The sequence below is a fragment of the Triticum aestivum genome, chromosome 2A (genome assembly GCF_018294505.1).
Source record: "Triticum aestivum cultivar Chinese Spring chromosome 2A, IWGSC CS RefSeq v2.1, whole genome shotgun sequence".
NCBI classification, from domain to species: domain Eukaryota; kingdom Viridiplantae; phylum Streptophyta; class Magnoliopsida; order Poales; family Poaceae; genus Triticum; species Triticum aestivum.
The window spans coordinates 695,772,703-695,788,702 of NC_057797.1; the positions used below are offsets into that span (position 1 = coordinate 695,772,703).

Consider the following 16,000-nt stretch of genomic DNA (forward strand, 5'->3'; position numbering starts at 1 on the left):
AAATTTTGAGATTGAACTATTAGCTTACTATCAGGTCTGCACCATTCTAGATATCATCTTGACTTTTAACTTCTCCAAATGCAACATTGGATAACATAAATAGGAAAAAAAATCAAATTGTGAAACTGTAAGTAATAGCTTCACCTGAATATTGATCTGTTGTGTTATTGCAGGGAAGAGGTATGAAATTCTCAACTTAGGAAGGAACATACAACCTGTAATGTGTCGATCACTAACTAATAAACAGGAGTCTGATGTTGGAAAGAAGCAACTGGTACCAAAGCAAAAGCATCATGACTCCCCTTACAAATCAATGAAGTGTTCTAATTCTAATTCTGGCGATCTAAGCACCGGTCCAAGGTGATTTACCTCTTCCAGCCACTTTCAGTTTGTTCCAATTCAGTCCCCTCTGAGTTTGTTCTAAAATAAAGTTCTTGTTAGGGATTTGAGTTTATCCTTTTAATTAACGTGTGCTCATGCTAAAGCAGCGGCTCTCCCTCGGCTATGCCTGGATGTTCGAGCTGTCAGTGTGGTACAGGAGTAGCAGCCACCATTGCTGTCAAGTAGCTCCAGCAATCACGTGCTCACTCTTGCTTCACAGACTACGTATGGTCAGTTCAGGTGATTTTTCCTCGGTGATTATTGGCACCCAGGATGTTACAATCTTATTCATGATCTGATAATTAGCTAGGAATTTTTGAATAGGATTTTAATCAGTTACTGTTTCTTTATTTTGTCCAGAAAATTGGAGGTTTTAGGATCTTTGGAAGTTTTTTGAGGCATCACCCTTCTTGTCCGCAGTTAAAAGGTGTGTGTGTGAGTCTGAGAAAAATACTTTTGCTTTACTTATGTTTCAACTTTGGCAAGGCATGTTTGTACAGGTAGTAAAAATGTGATGCAAATGTTTCTTTTACTAATTTGTGGATTTTGATAGTAGAATGTTGTTTTGGGCTGGTGCTAAGGATCATTCAGTTTCAAGGATCTAACATATAAAGCCTCATGGACTCGTAGGCACAGCCGATGCCACCAGTACACGGTACCACGCGAGGAAAAAAAGTCCACCGAACCGCGCCACGTGTGGGGTGCAGCGCACCACACGAAGAGAAAAGCGACGCTCCTATGGTACCCGCTAAACCAGCGCCAGACAGAAATATCTCCCTCCTCACCCCCTTTCTCTCCCTCGTCTCTTCCCATCCCGCTCCTCTTCTCCATGCCGCCGCCACCGCCGCTCCTTCTCCTCCCTCTCGGCCGCCTGTCTCCCCCGCCTCCAACACCTCCTCCTCTCTTTGCCTCCTCACCCAACCAGCACAGCCAGACCACGCGATGTGGATGAGGAGGCAACAGATCGGACGAGGAGGCAACAGATCGGGAGGCGGGCAAGAGGAACCAGGTGGTTCTCCTTCCATGGCCGGGCCTCGACCAGCCGCATCTTCCTCCTCCCAGTCCGGCTGAGAGGAGTGGCGGATCCGCCTCCTCAAGTGAGCAGGGGCGCACGGGGATTCGATCCAGGGATCTCCTTGCGAGAGGCCGCCACCGTACCGACTCCAACCTGCAGCCTATTCCAACTCAGGTTTGTCTTTGCTCTACTTGGTAGGCCACTGGCAGGAACATGTACGTTGATGTATTTGATGTGGCTAATTGCAATCTCTAGCCTTCCTACCATCCTCCCCTTTATCCCTCTTGATATGCGAATTAGGATTCTAGCTAGCAATGCCTCACTATGCTATGTTGCAGCAAAACAATGATATAGATTTGAAAAGTTGATAATCAAGTATTACCTTCGTTTCAACAGAAAATAAATGGTTGGTGAACAAATATATATGTACAAAAAGTCTGCACAAATAGAATCTTCGATGGAAATACGCAAAATAATAGTCCTATGCATACAAGATACAGTACTGTGTGCCATAGATATAGCCTAAAATCTAACTCTGAGTCTCTAGATAATGTGAACCCATGCTTAATTATAAAACTTGTGAATCAAAATCACTTGAGCAAGTTTCAGATTTATAAATATACTCATGCTTTCCAATTAACGATCCCAACTAAAGCACCAAGAAATATATCATGTTGACAACTTTACTCCTTGCTTGCAGAAAGTGACAGTTATACAAGAAGAACCAGATGCCACTGAAGATGCCAACGGTAACCATGTGTCTCAGTTTGTATTATATATGGGTTCTTTATGCTTGCCTTTAAATCCTTCTTAATTTTCCCTGTGCAGTCCAAGTAAGCATCGCGAACTGCCATAAGCATCGCGAACCACTCGAGTATCTTCATTCCCTGTGTAGAACTGTTCAAGAAAAGCAGCTGTAAAACCAAGTTCGTCTTTCGCTCTGCAAACCTGCTCAAAATAGTGGTCGTCCATTGAGACTTATTACTTTATTGTTTCCCATGTCTCAGCAGCGTGGAGGAGCCGGCTTCCCGTGTCAGAGTTGCATGTACTTGCGGGCTACTTCACCTTCACCAGCCCATCTGTAGGTATGCTAGCTCCTCCTCTTCTCTTCTTTGATGCAAATGCACAAAAGGAGAAGCTCAAATCTGGAGAGTAGCCAATGAGATATAGTTTTAAATTTTGTCTTTCTGCTGTAGTATTGTAGGGATGGACATATGGATTGAGTGGTACCCACCTGAAAGATACACATCTCAGCAGCCAAGAACTTCAATAAAAATGTATATCCCAACTCCTTTTATAATCTTGAATGCTTCTCGGTCAACGTCGGTGTCACTTCCAGTCTTGGATGCTACCAGGATGCCAGGTGCAAACTTCATGGAGGCATAATGGCTCTGTACTAGCTTTTCTTGATGAATGAAAGCAGTGATGCTGATATGGACTATCTGAACAATCCACATTCAGTTTAAGTGATGTTACTTTGCTTGAAATTTTGAGATTGAACTATTAGCTTACTATCAGGTCTGCACCATTCTAGATATCATCTTGACTTTTAACTTCTCCAAATGCAACATTGGATAACATAAATAGGAAAAAAATCAAATTGTGAAACTGTAAGTAATAGCTTCACCTGAATATTGATCTGTTGTGTTATTGCAGGGAAGAGGTATGAAATTCTCAACTTAGGAAGGAACATACAACCTGTAATGTGTCGATCACTAACTAATAAACAGGAGTCTGATGTTGGAAAGAAGCAACTGGTACCAAAGCAAAAGCATCACGACTCCCCTTACAAATCAATGAAGTGTTCTAATTCCAATTCTGGCGATCTAAGCACCGGTCCAAGGTGATTTACCTCTTCCAGCCACTTTCAGCTTGTTCCAATTCAGTCCCCTCTGAGTTTGTTCTAAAATAAAGTTCTTGTTAGGGATTTGAGTTTATCCTTTTAATTAACGTGTGCTCGTGCTAAAGCAGCGGCTCTCCCTCGGCTATGCCTGGATGTTCGAGCTGTCAGTGTGGTACAGGAGCAGCAGCCACCATTGCTGTCAAGTAGCTCCAGCAATCACGTGCTCACTCTTGCTTCACAGACTACGTATGGTCAGTTCAGGTGATTTTTCCTCGGTGATTATTGGCACCCAGGATGTTACTATCTTATTCATGATCTGATAATTAGCTAGGAATTTTTGAATAGGATTTTAATCAGTTACTGTTTCTTTATTTTGTCCAGAAAATTGGAGGTTTTAGGATCTTTGGAAGTTTTTTGAGGCATCACCCTTCTTGTCCGCAGTTAAAAGGTGTGTGTGTGAGTCTGAGAAAAATACTTTTGCTTTACTTATGTTTCAACTTTGGCAAGGCATGTTTGTACAGGTAGTAAAAATGTGATGCAAATGTTTCTTTTACTAATTTGTGGATTTTGATAGTAGAATGTTGTTTTGGGCTGGTGCTAAGGATCATTCAGTTTCAAGGATCTAACATATAAAGCCTCATGGACTCGTAGGCACAACCGATGCCACCAGTACACGGTACCAAGCGAGGAAAAAAAAGTCCACTGAACCGCGCCACGTGTGGGGTGCAGCGCACCATGCGAAGAGAAAAGCGACGCTCCTATGGTACCCGCTAAACCAGCGCCAGACAGAAATATCTCCCTCCTCACCCCCTTTCTCTCCCTCGTCTCTTCCCATCCCGCTCCTCTTCTCCATGCCGCCGCCACCGCCGCTCCTTCTCCTCCCTCTCGGCCGCCTGTCTCCCCCGCTTCCAACACCTCCTCCTCACTTTGCCTCCTCACCCAACCAGCACAGCCAGACCACGCGATGTGGATGAGGAGGCAACAGATCAGACGAGGAGGCAACAGATCGGGAGGCGGGCAAGAGGAACCAGGTGGTTCTCCTTCCATGGCCGGGCCTCGACCAGCCGCATCTTCCTCCTCCCAGTCCGGCTGAGAGGAGTGGCGGATCCGCCTCCTCAAGTGAGCAGGGGCGCACGGGGATTCGATCCAGGGATCTCCTTGCGAGAGGCCGCCACCGTACCGACTCCAACCTGCAGCCTATTCCAACTCAGGTTTGTCTTCGCTCTACTTGGTAGGCCACTGGCAGGAACATGTACGTTGATGTATTTGATGTGGCTAATTGCAATCTCTAGCCTTCCTACCATCCTCCCCTTTATCCCTCTTGATATGCGAATTAGGATTCTAGCTAGCAATGCCTCACTATGCTATGTTGCAGCAAAACAATGATATAGATTTGAAAAGTTGATAATCAAGTATTACCTTCGTTTCAACAGAAAATAAATGGTTGGTGAACAAATATATATGTACAAAAAGTCTGCACAAATAGAATCTTCGATGGAAATACGCAAAATAATAGTCCTATGCATACAAGATACAGTACTGTGTGCCATAGATATAGCCTAAAATCTAACTCTGAGTCTCTAGATAATGTGAACCCATGCTTAATTATAAAACTTGTGAATCAAAATCACTTGAGCAAGTTTCAGATTTATAAATATACTCATGCTTTCCAATTAACGATCCCAACTAAAGCACCAAGAAATATATCATGTTGACAACTTTACTCCTTGCTTGCAGAAAGTGACAGTTATACAAGAAGAACCAGATGCCACTGAAGATGCCAACGGTAACCATGTGTCTCAGTTTGTATTATATATGGGTTCTTTATGCTTGCCTTTAAATCCTTCTTAATTTTCCCTGTGCAGTCCAAGTAAGCATCGCGAACTGCCATAAGCATCGCGAACCACTCGAGTATCTTCATTCCCTGTGTAGAACTGTTCAAGAAAAGCACCTGTAAAACCAAGTTCGTCTTTCGCTCTGCAAACCTGCTCAAAATAGTGGTCGTCCATTGAGACTTATTACTTTATTGTTTCCCATGTCTCAGCAGCGTGGAGGAGCCGGCTTCCCGTGTCAGAGTTGCGTGTACTTGCGGGCTACTTCACCTTCACCAGCCCATCTGTAGGTATGCTAGCTCCTCCTCTTCTCTTCTTTGATGCAAATGCACAAAAGGAGAAGCTCAAATCTGGAGAGTAGCCAATGATATATAGTTTTAAATTTTGTCTTTCTGCTGTAGTATTGTAGGGATGGACATATGGATTGAGTGGTACCCACCTGAAAGATACACATCTCAGCAGCCAAGAACTTCAATAAAAATGTATATCCCAACTCCTTTTATAATCTTGAATGCTTCTCGGTCAACGTCGGTGTCACTTCCAGTCTTGGATGCTACCAGGATGCCAGGTGCAAACTTCATGGAGGCATAATGGCTCTGTACTAGCTTTTCTTGATGAATGAAAGCAGTGATGCTGATATGGACTATCTGAACAATCCACATTCAGTTTAAGTGATGTTACTTTGCTTGAAATTTTGAGATTGAACTATTAGCTTACTATCAGGTCTGCACCATTCTAGATATCATCTTGACTTTTAACTTCTCCAAATGCAACATTGGATAACATAAATAGGAAAAAAATCAAATTGTGAAACTGTAAGTAATAGCTTCACCTGAATATTGATCTGTTGTGTTATTGCAGGGAAGAGGTATGAAATTCTCAACTTAGGAAGGAACATACAACCTGTAATGTGTCGATCACTAACTAATAAACAGGAGTCTGATGTTGGAAAGAAGCAACCGGTACCAAAGCAAAAGCATCACGACTCCCCTTACAAATCAATGAAGTGTTCTAATTCTAATTCTGGCGATCTAAGCACCGGTCCAAGGTGATTTACCTCTTCCAGCCACTTTCAGTTTGTTCCAATTCAGTCCCCTCTGAGTTTGTTCTAAAAGAAAGTTCTTGTTAGGGATTTGAGTTTATCCTTTTAATTAACGTGTGCTCATGCTAAAGCAGCGGCTCTCCCTTGGCTATGCCTGGATGTTCGAGCTGTCAGTGTGGTACAGGAGCAGCAGCCACCATCGCTGTCAAGTAGCTCCAGCAATCACGTGCTCACTCTTGCTTCACAGACTATGTATGGTCAGTTCAGGTGATTTTTCCTCGGTGATTATTGGCACCCAGGATGTTACAATCTTATTCATGATCTGATAATTAGCTAGGAATTTTTGAATAGGATTTTAATCAGTTACTGTTTCTTTATTTTGTCCAGAAAATTGGAGGTTTTAGGATCTTTGGAAGTTTTTTGAGGCATCACCCTTCTTGTCTGCAGTTAAAAGGTGTGTGTGTGAGTCTGAGAAAAATACTTTTGCTTTACTTATGTTTCAACTTTGGCAAGGCATGTTTGTACAGGTAGTAAAAATGTGATGCAAATGTTTCTTTTACTAATTTGTGGATTTTGATAGTAGAATGTTGTTTTGGGCTGGTGCTAAGGATCATTCAGTTTCAAGGAAAAAGATATATGTGTGGTTTCTTTGCTTTACAGAAGATGCATTATATGATGTTTTCATTTTGGTAATCATAAGAAATTTTACATTTGATGGTGAATTTCAAAATTATTTTGTTTGGATTCTGAATCATGCTAGGCAATGTCGTCTTTGTAATAATTTAAAAGGCGTGCTAGGCAGAACCAAGCCATCCACGTAGGCTATGAATAGTGCAGCGAGCGAGCGAGTGAGCTGGCAGCGACTAAAAACCTAGCTTCCCCACCCACGCCCATGACAGCACGCGACCGTCCCTCCTCCTCGACCTCCCTCCTAGCTGACCCCCCTTTCTCCTCAAGAGAAAAGCCATGAGTTGTTTTACTGAGAGAGAAGAAACAAGTAATATCACATTCTGAAGGTTCATTTCCTTTTATATGGGTGATGGGTCCTTAAAATTGCAAGCATTGCAGTTTTCTAACCATGTACATGGGTGGTACGCAGCTAAGCACTCAAGCTATGATTATTGTTGTATGTATGGATTAATAGTGGTAATCACTGTTTGGTTCAGGCCTTGAGCAGCTAAGATAACTCAAATGTGTACGCTCATTCAAAGTAACTGATTTACCTAAAGAACTTGGTTGATGATCAGGTGTGCATTTTGTATGCATTGGAATTAGATTCAGAATGCATGATGATTGGTTTCTTCTGTGTTCATATAGGAAGTAGCTTCTCATGCGCCAACATTTTTTAGGTGTGTTGTGCCGAGGAAATCTTATGCTTCAGTACGTACATTTTGGTTGTGTTTGTCTAGAGTTTTTTTTTGCTTACAGGACAAAATATTCTTATTTACTTTGATTCATCTATTTGTAGCAAAAAACTATTTCTTCGTGCATAAATATGTTGTGTTCATTATTCGGGTCAAATGAGTGAGACCGTCATTTTTGTATTGGCTTCAAGGGAGGATGATTTGCTGTGTACGTTTCATTTTCCATCAAGGCCATCATGTCGTCCACTCATGTACATGTCATTCTCTGCTTTTAAACAAGTGTCGAGTGTAACCGCTAGCATGTGTACGAAGACAAATAATTCTCAAGGCACTGGCATGACTGGAGGAAAAGAGGTTCTGTGACTCAAGGTTGGGTCGCCATGTGTATATTTATTTATGTATTCATATCCATGCTTGTGTGGTTTTCTCTATTTTCGGTAGCCAGTCGCATGCCTTCTCCTTATTTGCTTTGTCAATGTTCGTGTGTGCCCAACTCAATTGTTGCTGCTTTTATGTATGTGCTTTCTTATGTGGTAGATAAACTCTTGCTTTAATATGTGCACTTCCAGGTTTGACGCAGTACAGTGCGGGGGAAGCGGTGTCCTCTGCAGCTAGGTCTACTTGCTGGCGACCTCACCATCACCAACCCATCTACAGGTATGCTAGCTCCTCTTCTATTAATGCAAAAAGGAGATGCTCAAATGGATTGAGTGGTGCCCTTCTGAAAGTATTGCATTGATGGACATATGGATTGATTGGCAGCCCCTTGAAAGCTACACAGATCTGAACCAATAATTTTAATAAGAATGTGTATCCCAGCTCCTTTTATAATCTTGAATCCTTCTCAGTCCTACTAAACTGTAACTCATGTTTCTTTTTGGAAACAATATTTTGGACATATACTAATTAAGCTAGCTACATGGGAACCTTTTGTTCTGGCCAGATCTGATGATTTCTCTCAATATACTGCTGGCGATGTAGTTGGCAATGATTAGGTGGGCAGTTCTTCGCATTGCATTCTGTATTTAAGTTTGGACAATTGGCTGCTAATTTATCATGTGAATATGTTCTCTCTCTGGAGATGAAGATAGCAAATATTTGTTATATTCTTATCCAATCAGCTCACACCATTGTTGTGATCAACAAAAGATTCAGAACTTCCAAGCTCCGTTTTTTCTTGCTAGCTATGAAGGTGATACTTTAGTAAAAGGTGCATACAGTACTAACATGTTTGCTATCTTTATGCTCCTCCATATGGATGGGAACTAAAAGGATGATGATATTATTCTACCTTTCAATATTTGGTGGTGCATATTTAAGAAAATCACTGCTAAGCATGTCATTTTCTAGAAAGGCGCTTGACTGGAATGTATATGTATATAGTTAATAAAATCATAGTGACGGATTTTTCAGTTCCTCTATTTAGATTAGAGGCGTCTGCATGCATATTAACCAAGTGATCAGTCTTTCCAGCTCAAAAGAGAAAGTGACCGATGTTTTGGCATATTTTCCTATTAGGAATAAAATGGATATGCCCATGTGCATATGCACACAGATTTCAGGTTACAGTGTAATTAGGAAACAGATGATACCTCATTGTGTAGTCTTGGTCTGAGAAGAGTGGATATACTTAATGAATATATATGTTCCACCCGACCATTAATTTCAGAGAAAAGGACATGCACTTCAGTAGCAAAAATTTGATTGTTATGTACTATCTGTAATGCTAAGCATTTATTTGCTAATATCTCCTCATCTGAATTTGTATTTTGGTCATTTGGCCTTTTAACTATATGGGCATCTGCAGATGGTCTGAAAAGCAAGATATGCTAGAGATAATAACTATACTTGCTGCTCCAGATGGACTAAGAATGGAACCATATCCTAGGCCTACATGCTAATATTGTACACCAACGAATGCTTCACTTATTTATACTTAATCAGTTGTGTAATAATAAGCGCGATATTAGCTTCTGTACCCATCTTAATGGTTAAAATACTTTTCTTCAATATGTGACACATTTGCTTTTGTTTCCACATGTCTTGCTTCATGATATCAACATTGTTAATCGTTTATCTTTATCTTTCTTTCCCTTTACAGCCTACTTGAATGGATATGGTTCTTGAGAGGCCATTTCTTATGCATCAGGCCCTGAAGGTGGATGTTGCTTGTATGCTAAGCAAGGAAGAGGCATGCCCTACCTGGCAGCGACCACCTTCCACTCAAGGGATATAGCACTATCATTTAGCACACACTGTTCCAGGAGAAACAATAATCATGAACAGAAACAGTAACCAACAATATCCCTACTGACCGGCGTGGCTCCACCAACGATCCATCAGCCCCTGGTACAGAAAGAGGTGATTCATCACTTGCTATACAATCTCTTTCTCTATTTCCTTCTGATTCATCCTTGCTTTCCAATCTCCTTCTCTATTTCCTTTCTCCTAACTGTAGTATCCTCTTCAATCTCAGATCCAGAAGCTCACGCATGGAGGACATGGACATTGGTATCGTCTGTGACGAGGGTTCCCCAGGATCAATAGCGTCAAGGATAGGAACGCCTGTGCCCAATGTAATATTCTAAAAACCTGTTATACTCCATTCATCATAGAGATAGCCTCCTGCTCCCCCTCTCTTACTCACGTACCTCCTCCTCCTGCCTCCTCTTGCCCCCCTCTCTTACTCACGTTATTGGCCCCTAATTTGTGACTTTCCTACGTTATTGGCCCCTAATTTGTGATTTTCCTGAACATGACACCTTTTCTTCTCCGGATCTGCATTCCACCTGTAGTAATTGTGAGATTATATATGTATTCGTGTTCATTCTTAATTTAAACTAGACCTAGCTGTATATACTACAAAATTTGTTAAACATGAGCTAGGCAGGTTTCCATGATGAGTTCGTAGCCTTTATGAAGTTCTTGCTGATTGTTTTCTGTAATCATCGCTCATTTCTCGTCTCCATAGCACAAAATTTGATTCTTGCATCTAACCTTACCGGCGTGTTTACTGAACTTTGTATATATGAATTTCACCTCGTATTTTCTTCCTGGCTTGATAAGAACTGAACAATACAATTTGCTTTCTCGTGTCCAGTATTCCAGATTGAGTAATTCTAGAGATATGCGACCCGTAGACCGGTTTATGAAATTCTTTAGGTGTATTTTTCTTTCATGTACATAGCTGGAAATTGTTTGATATACATTTTACAAGGATAAACAAGGCTTACTGTACGTAAGGCTTGATACTACCCCATTTCAAATAACTAAGGGAATCACTATTTCTCAAATGCAAGATATTGGTTTATTTTATTTCGTATGCCATGTTTTTTGTTTCAGTTCTTTGTTTTTTCAATCCATTTGCTTTCTTGAAATCTTCGTGATAACAGAGATTTGAGAAGGATCTGTCTCTATAGCTGTAGATGATAACTACATAATTATTTGTTCTTTCTATGTGAAATATTTGAAAACCAAATGCAAATCGTTGCAATATTTAGCCTTCAGTACTTATAATGCACAAATGTAAAATTATATTTTGCTATTATGTTCTTCTATTCTAGAATCATTTCCCTAATCTGCCTATTTTGATCATGAAATTAAGTCAATTTCTTCTACTATCTTCATGTGCTTGCGGATAGGATTCTGAAAGCTTATAAACTTATTTTCAAAGCTTGCCTAATAATTTTATCATATAAGTTGAAATTCAGTAAAACATTCCCACTTGACAGTGATCTATTGTTATTCCCTTAAATGTTGATCCAAGTGTCATAAATGGCACAAGATGCAGTTTTGATTAGATTTTGAGTGTGAAATTTGTACTGTCTTGCGATGATGCATGATGTTATTTATTTCATTAGAGAAAGATAAGTGTTAACCTATTAAGTTAATTTGGGTGACGGATTTAATGCTTATGTTAATTATTTGCAGTTTATTTACGGGAGAAAATAGTGGTAGTTTATTTATTGTCATTGGTTAAGACTGCTGCTATTAGATCTATATGGTTGCGGTATATCTTCAATTATTTGCTAAATTGAGGGATTAATGTTCCGCTATTAGGTTAATTAGGCTAGCAGCTTTTAGCACTTCTCATCTATTGGTTCAGCTATTATTTTCTGAGAAAAAAAATTTACCCTTGCTTTGTCCCTACAGGATAATGACTGCCTGATAGTGATTCCTTATGCTCACATCTTTGGCCTCATGCTGCAAGCTCTAAAGCTGCCCCCTGTAACTTACCAGCACAAAATATACCCAGGCGGAAAGAATCGTGTGACAGTGACTTTCATTTCTACTTTGGAATTGCTAGATGGTTCACTTGTCCCGAGTTCTATACCAGGTGCAATCTTAGATAGCTATGAAGATGCAGAAGACAGTGCTGCTATGGAGGCTATTAGATTCATGGAGAATGCATATGGCAAAGAAATGAGGGGCTACCACTACACCCATGTCAAGAGGCTAGAAAATCAAGTGACGCACCTGGTCAAATGGTTGACTTCATCCAATGAGACAATCAAGAAGCTGCGCAAAACATGCTACTACGCTGTCAGGTACATGAACTCATATTCTGCCCGGATAGAAAACACAACAGCTGCTCGCCACCTGAAAGGTCAGGACAACACCAAAGGAGTTATGAAAACAGCTCTTGCAAGCATCGAAGGACTGACGCAAAGGCTACGCTACATTGTTATGAAGTTTGAGCAGCGCCTTGAAGCAACCAGAAACAGTTTCTGGTAAACTTTGCTGAATGTATCCTGGATAGCGTGCTTCATCGGTTACCGCAACAACCACCTTTTGTTTCATATTTATCAGACCAGCATCTTTCCCATTTTGGACTACTCCCAACAAGATATGTATAGACTTTAGTCCTCCCTTGCTGCCTCTATGATGAAAAGTAGTCTATGATGGAGTTTACGATCTTTAGATTTTATTGTTGTCTGTATAGTCAAGAGCGGTTTACCATCGCTTATTGTATATATGTGAAGGTCCCCTCTTCTACTGTTGTTTCACAACACTATGACCGAAGAAAACAACCTTTCCTTTTATCCATGCTTTCACACTAATGTTTGCATCAAACATTCCCTGTGATCATATCTGCAGCACTTACAAGCTCATATTAAGATTTCCCAATCGATCCTGTACACATTCAACCAATATATATAAGCTATTCTTTTTGAACAATAATAGGTTAGAGCATACTCTCACACCGATTAGCTTACATTCGGTCTTTGCGCCATTGGCGCAACGGGTCATCTAGTGAAGTGAAAGCATGAATGAAAGCATAGAGAGGGAGCAGGCGCCAGATCCCTCCTGTAGGGGGTTGGTTCCTCCGTGGCCGTGGGGAAGGGAACCCCAACAACCGAACAAAGCCTTTAATGAGAGAATTAACTGGGAAAAATGAGAGATGTGAGGTTGCAACGGGTGGCTGGTATTGATACGTACGGTAGTAAACCTAGGACGGGAAGGGACGGAACCCGCACATGTCATGTCACACATCCATCCCGTTGTTCTTCTCCAGAAACGCAAAGCTGAACGATTGGATTTCCATTCCCATTTCCTTCCAACTATCCATCTTCTTCCAAGAGAGTCGGCTCCTCCATCGATTCCCCAGCAATGGCACGTGACTCGTCCTCCTCCCGCCTCCGCGTCGTCGACACCGCCGTCGTCACACCGTCCGGCCCGCCGCTGCCGCCGTCCTCCCTCCCGCTCACCTTCCTGGACCTGCAGTGGATCCATTCCCCGCCCGTCGAGCGCATCTTCTTCTACCACATCGGCGCCGCCCATGCCGACCTCGTCGTCTCCAGCCTCAAGGCCTCGCTCTCCACGGCCCTCCGCGCCTTCTTCCCGCTTGCCGGCCGCCTCCGCGCCACCACCGCCAACGGCCGCCCCGACATCTTCTACGAGCCCGGGGACGGCGTCACCTTCACAGTCGCCGAGTACGACGCCGACCTCAGCGACCTCGCATCCGACCATCACCCCAGGCAGGTCGCTGAGCTCGTCCAGCTCGTTCCGCGCCTACGGCACGCCGACGCCGACGGAGGCGCTGCGCTTCTCTCCGTGCAGGCCACCGTGCTGCTGCCGCGGGGTGACCTCGCGCTCGGCGTGACCGTGCACCACGCCGCCTGCGACGGCGCGGGCTCCACCAGCTTCCTCCACACCTGGGCGGCCGCCTGCGCCGGACCGGACAGGCCGCTCCCGCTGGCTCCTGTCATCGACCGGACGCTCATCACTGAACCGGCAGGCCTCTACGAACACTACACGAACAACCTGATGAGCGCCGACGAGATCGAGTTCGTCAAGATGTCGCCGGACCAGCTCCTCGCCACGTTCACTCTGTCCAGGGAGCACCTGCAGGGCGTCAAGGACGCCGTGGCCAGCGAGGCCGCGCGGCGTGGCCAGACGCCGCCAAGGTGCTCGACGCTCGTCGCCGCCTTAGGCTTCGTCTGGTCGTGCTACCGCCGAGCCAAAGCAGAGACCGGTGACGGCGCTGCGGATCCCGAATCACCAACATACTTCATCGTCCCCGTGGACTACCGGCAGTTGATGAAGCCGCCTGTGCCGGCGACGTACCTGGGCAACTGCATCGGCCCGGCCATCGGCGCAGCGGCCAAGGGGGAGCTCGCCTCGGCCGGCGCCGATGGGCTCTTCACGGCGTGAGCGGCGATAGCGGCGGGCATCGAGAAGGCGGTGGCGTCTCCAGAGTGGGAGACGATGGTGGAGCGCGTCAAGGAGGCGGGGGCGCGCGGCGTGCTGTCCGTGGCCGGGTCGCCAAGGCTCCGTGTGTACGACGTCGACTTCGGGTTCGGCCCCCCGGCGAAGGTGGAGATCGTGTCCGTGGCGAGGACCGGTGCCATGGCGGTGGCGGAGAGTCGCGGAGGAGGCATGGAGGTGGGCATGTCGCTGCCGCCGGCAGGCATGGCGACGTTCCGGAGGTGCTTCGCCGATGCCATCGCGTGGCTCTCGTCGTCGCGCAGTACGGACACTCGTTGATGGATTGCCAAGTTACTGTCAGTGAGTCACCATCCATGCCATGCCTAGCTCCTGGTCTGAGTGTGTCGAAGTGATCGTGTGTTGTGCTTTGATTGAGCGAGTGACTACCGAAAATGGCCTTGTTGAATGGTTGTTGACAAAAGCGACCAGCGTGCCGTGTCGTATGGGGATTTTATCCTGTCGTGTCATATGTATATGGGTGGTCTAAAAAAATAAATGATTTTCTATTTTTTGTTTAGCACTATAATAAATTCATTATATTGGGCAAAGAAAAAAAAAGGAGAATCCAGAGGACTGACAACTTTGCTAGTAAGTCACATATGGTTTAATCTTTCTGATCTACGACCTTTTTGCATTTATCATGGTTGCTGCTTTGGTGCGTTGGTTCTATGAAGTCTTAGCATGACGACATTTTGACTGTCTACTTTAATAAAGTTTGCTCGGCTCCAATAAAGGAGGGGCGATGGCGGCGCACGCCTTCGACTCGCTCCAATGCTTGTAGTCATCACTAGATTGTCCATAGACTTGGTTATAAATTTTTATTACCTCTAGTGTTTTTTATACTGTTATGACTGAAGATGAATAGATTGAAATTTTTTCTAAAAAAAGTCATATGTACACGCACATGGATAAGAGCGTTATTCTCAACCACAAATACGGACTGATATGTTGCTATATCACACAAACTACCTACTCAGCAAAAAGCCTTCAGCTACGTCTTCACTTGCACGGGCTTGGCTCGTCCTATGCTAGAGCCCAGCCAACAAACAAGAGTCTACTCCTTCGAGACGGCTGCGAGTCTCTAAAAATCGAATAAGATTCTTCTCATCTAGCCTTCGTCTCGACAGTGCTTCTAGCATCATCGGAGAGCACGTGGAGGTGTGTGTTCGACGAATCTCGCAGGATTCAGCCGGTGGTTTTCTTTTGGTGGATTTGCTTAGATTCGGTCTTTGTTCGTCTACGTTCATGTGTCTTTAAGTTGGATCCTTCCGATCTACGCGTCTAGATCTTAACACGACGACTTCCCGACTATCTACTGCAACAAGTTTTGACCAACTCTGACGAAGGAGGGGCCATGACAGTGGGGCGTCTTCGGGTCGCCTCAGTGCTTGTAGTTGTTACTCGCTGGTCTACGGATTAGGATGTAATTTTTTATTATTTTTAGTGTTGATTGTACTGTCATGATTGAAGATGAATAGATTGGAGGGTGTTCTAAAAAAATGTCTTTGGTTGTAGAAAATAAGTAATGAAAACATATTACACTACATGGCATTGTTTGGAGGCCTAGCAATGGTGCAACCATTTAGTATTCAGAAATGTTAAAAATCTGAAGTTGGATTGTCAGGCATGGGAAATCGAATGTTTTTCTAGCAATTTATATTGGCACAGGGATCGCGGATTTAGTTTGCAAGCACGACAACTTCATGGCAAAAAAATGAACTGACGCAAATTTGTCATGTTTGTCAACTAAACTTTTAATCCTTGGGTGCCATGAAAACACCTGGTTTGCCATGCATAAAAGTCTGACGTTCGCTG

The 16,000-nt window shown here is 43.6% G+C and overlaps 1 protein-coding gene and 1 long non-coding RNA gene across 2 annotated transcripts; both read left to right on the top strand.

Annotated features, from left to right (window-relative positions):
• Window positions 1-8,072: 8,072 nt before the first annotated feature.
• Window positions 8,073-10,039, top strand: LOC123186002 (uncharacterized). Its single transcript, XR_006493539.1, has 3 exons — window positions 8,073-8,134; window positions 9,579-9,838; window positions 9,954-10,039. It is a non-coding gene; the product is annotated as an uncharacterized lncRNA (long non-coding RNA).
• A 2,832-nt stretch (window positions 10,040-12,871) lies between these two features.
• Window positions 12,872-14,724, top strand: LOC123186003 (phenolic glucoside malonyltransferase 1-like). The gene has a single exon (XM_044597804.1). It carries the CDS (start codon window positions 13,088-13,090, stop codon window positions 14,129-14,131), a length of 1,044 nt encoding a protein of 347 aa, XP_044453739.1. The 5' UTR covers window positions 12,872-13,087; the 3' UTR covers window positions 14,132-14,724.
• The last annotated feature ends 1,276 nt before the right edge of the window (window positions 14,725-16,000 follow it).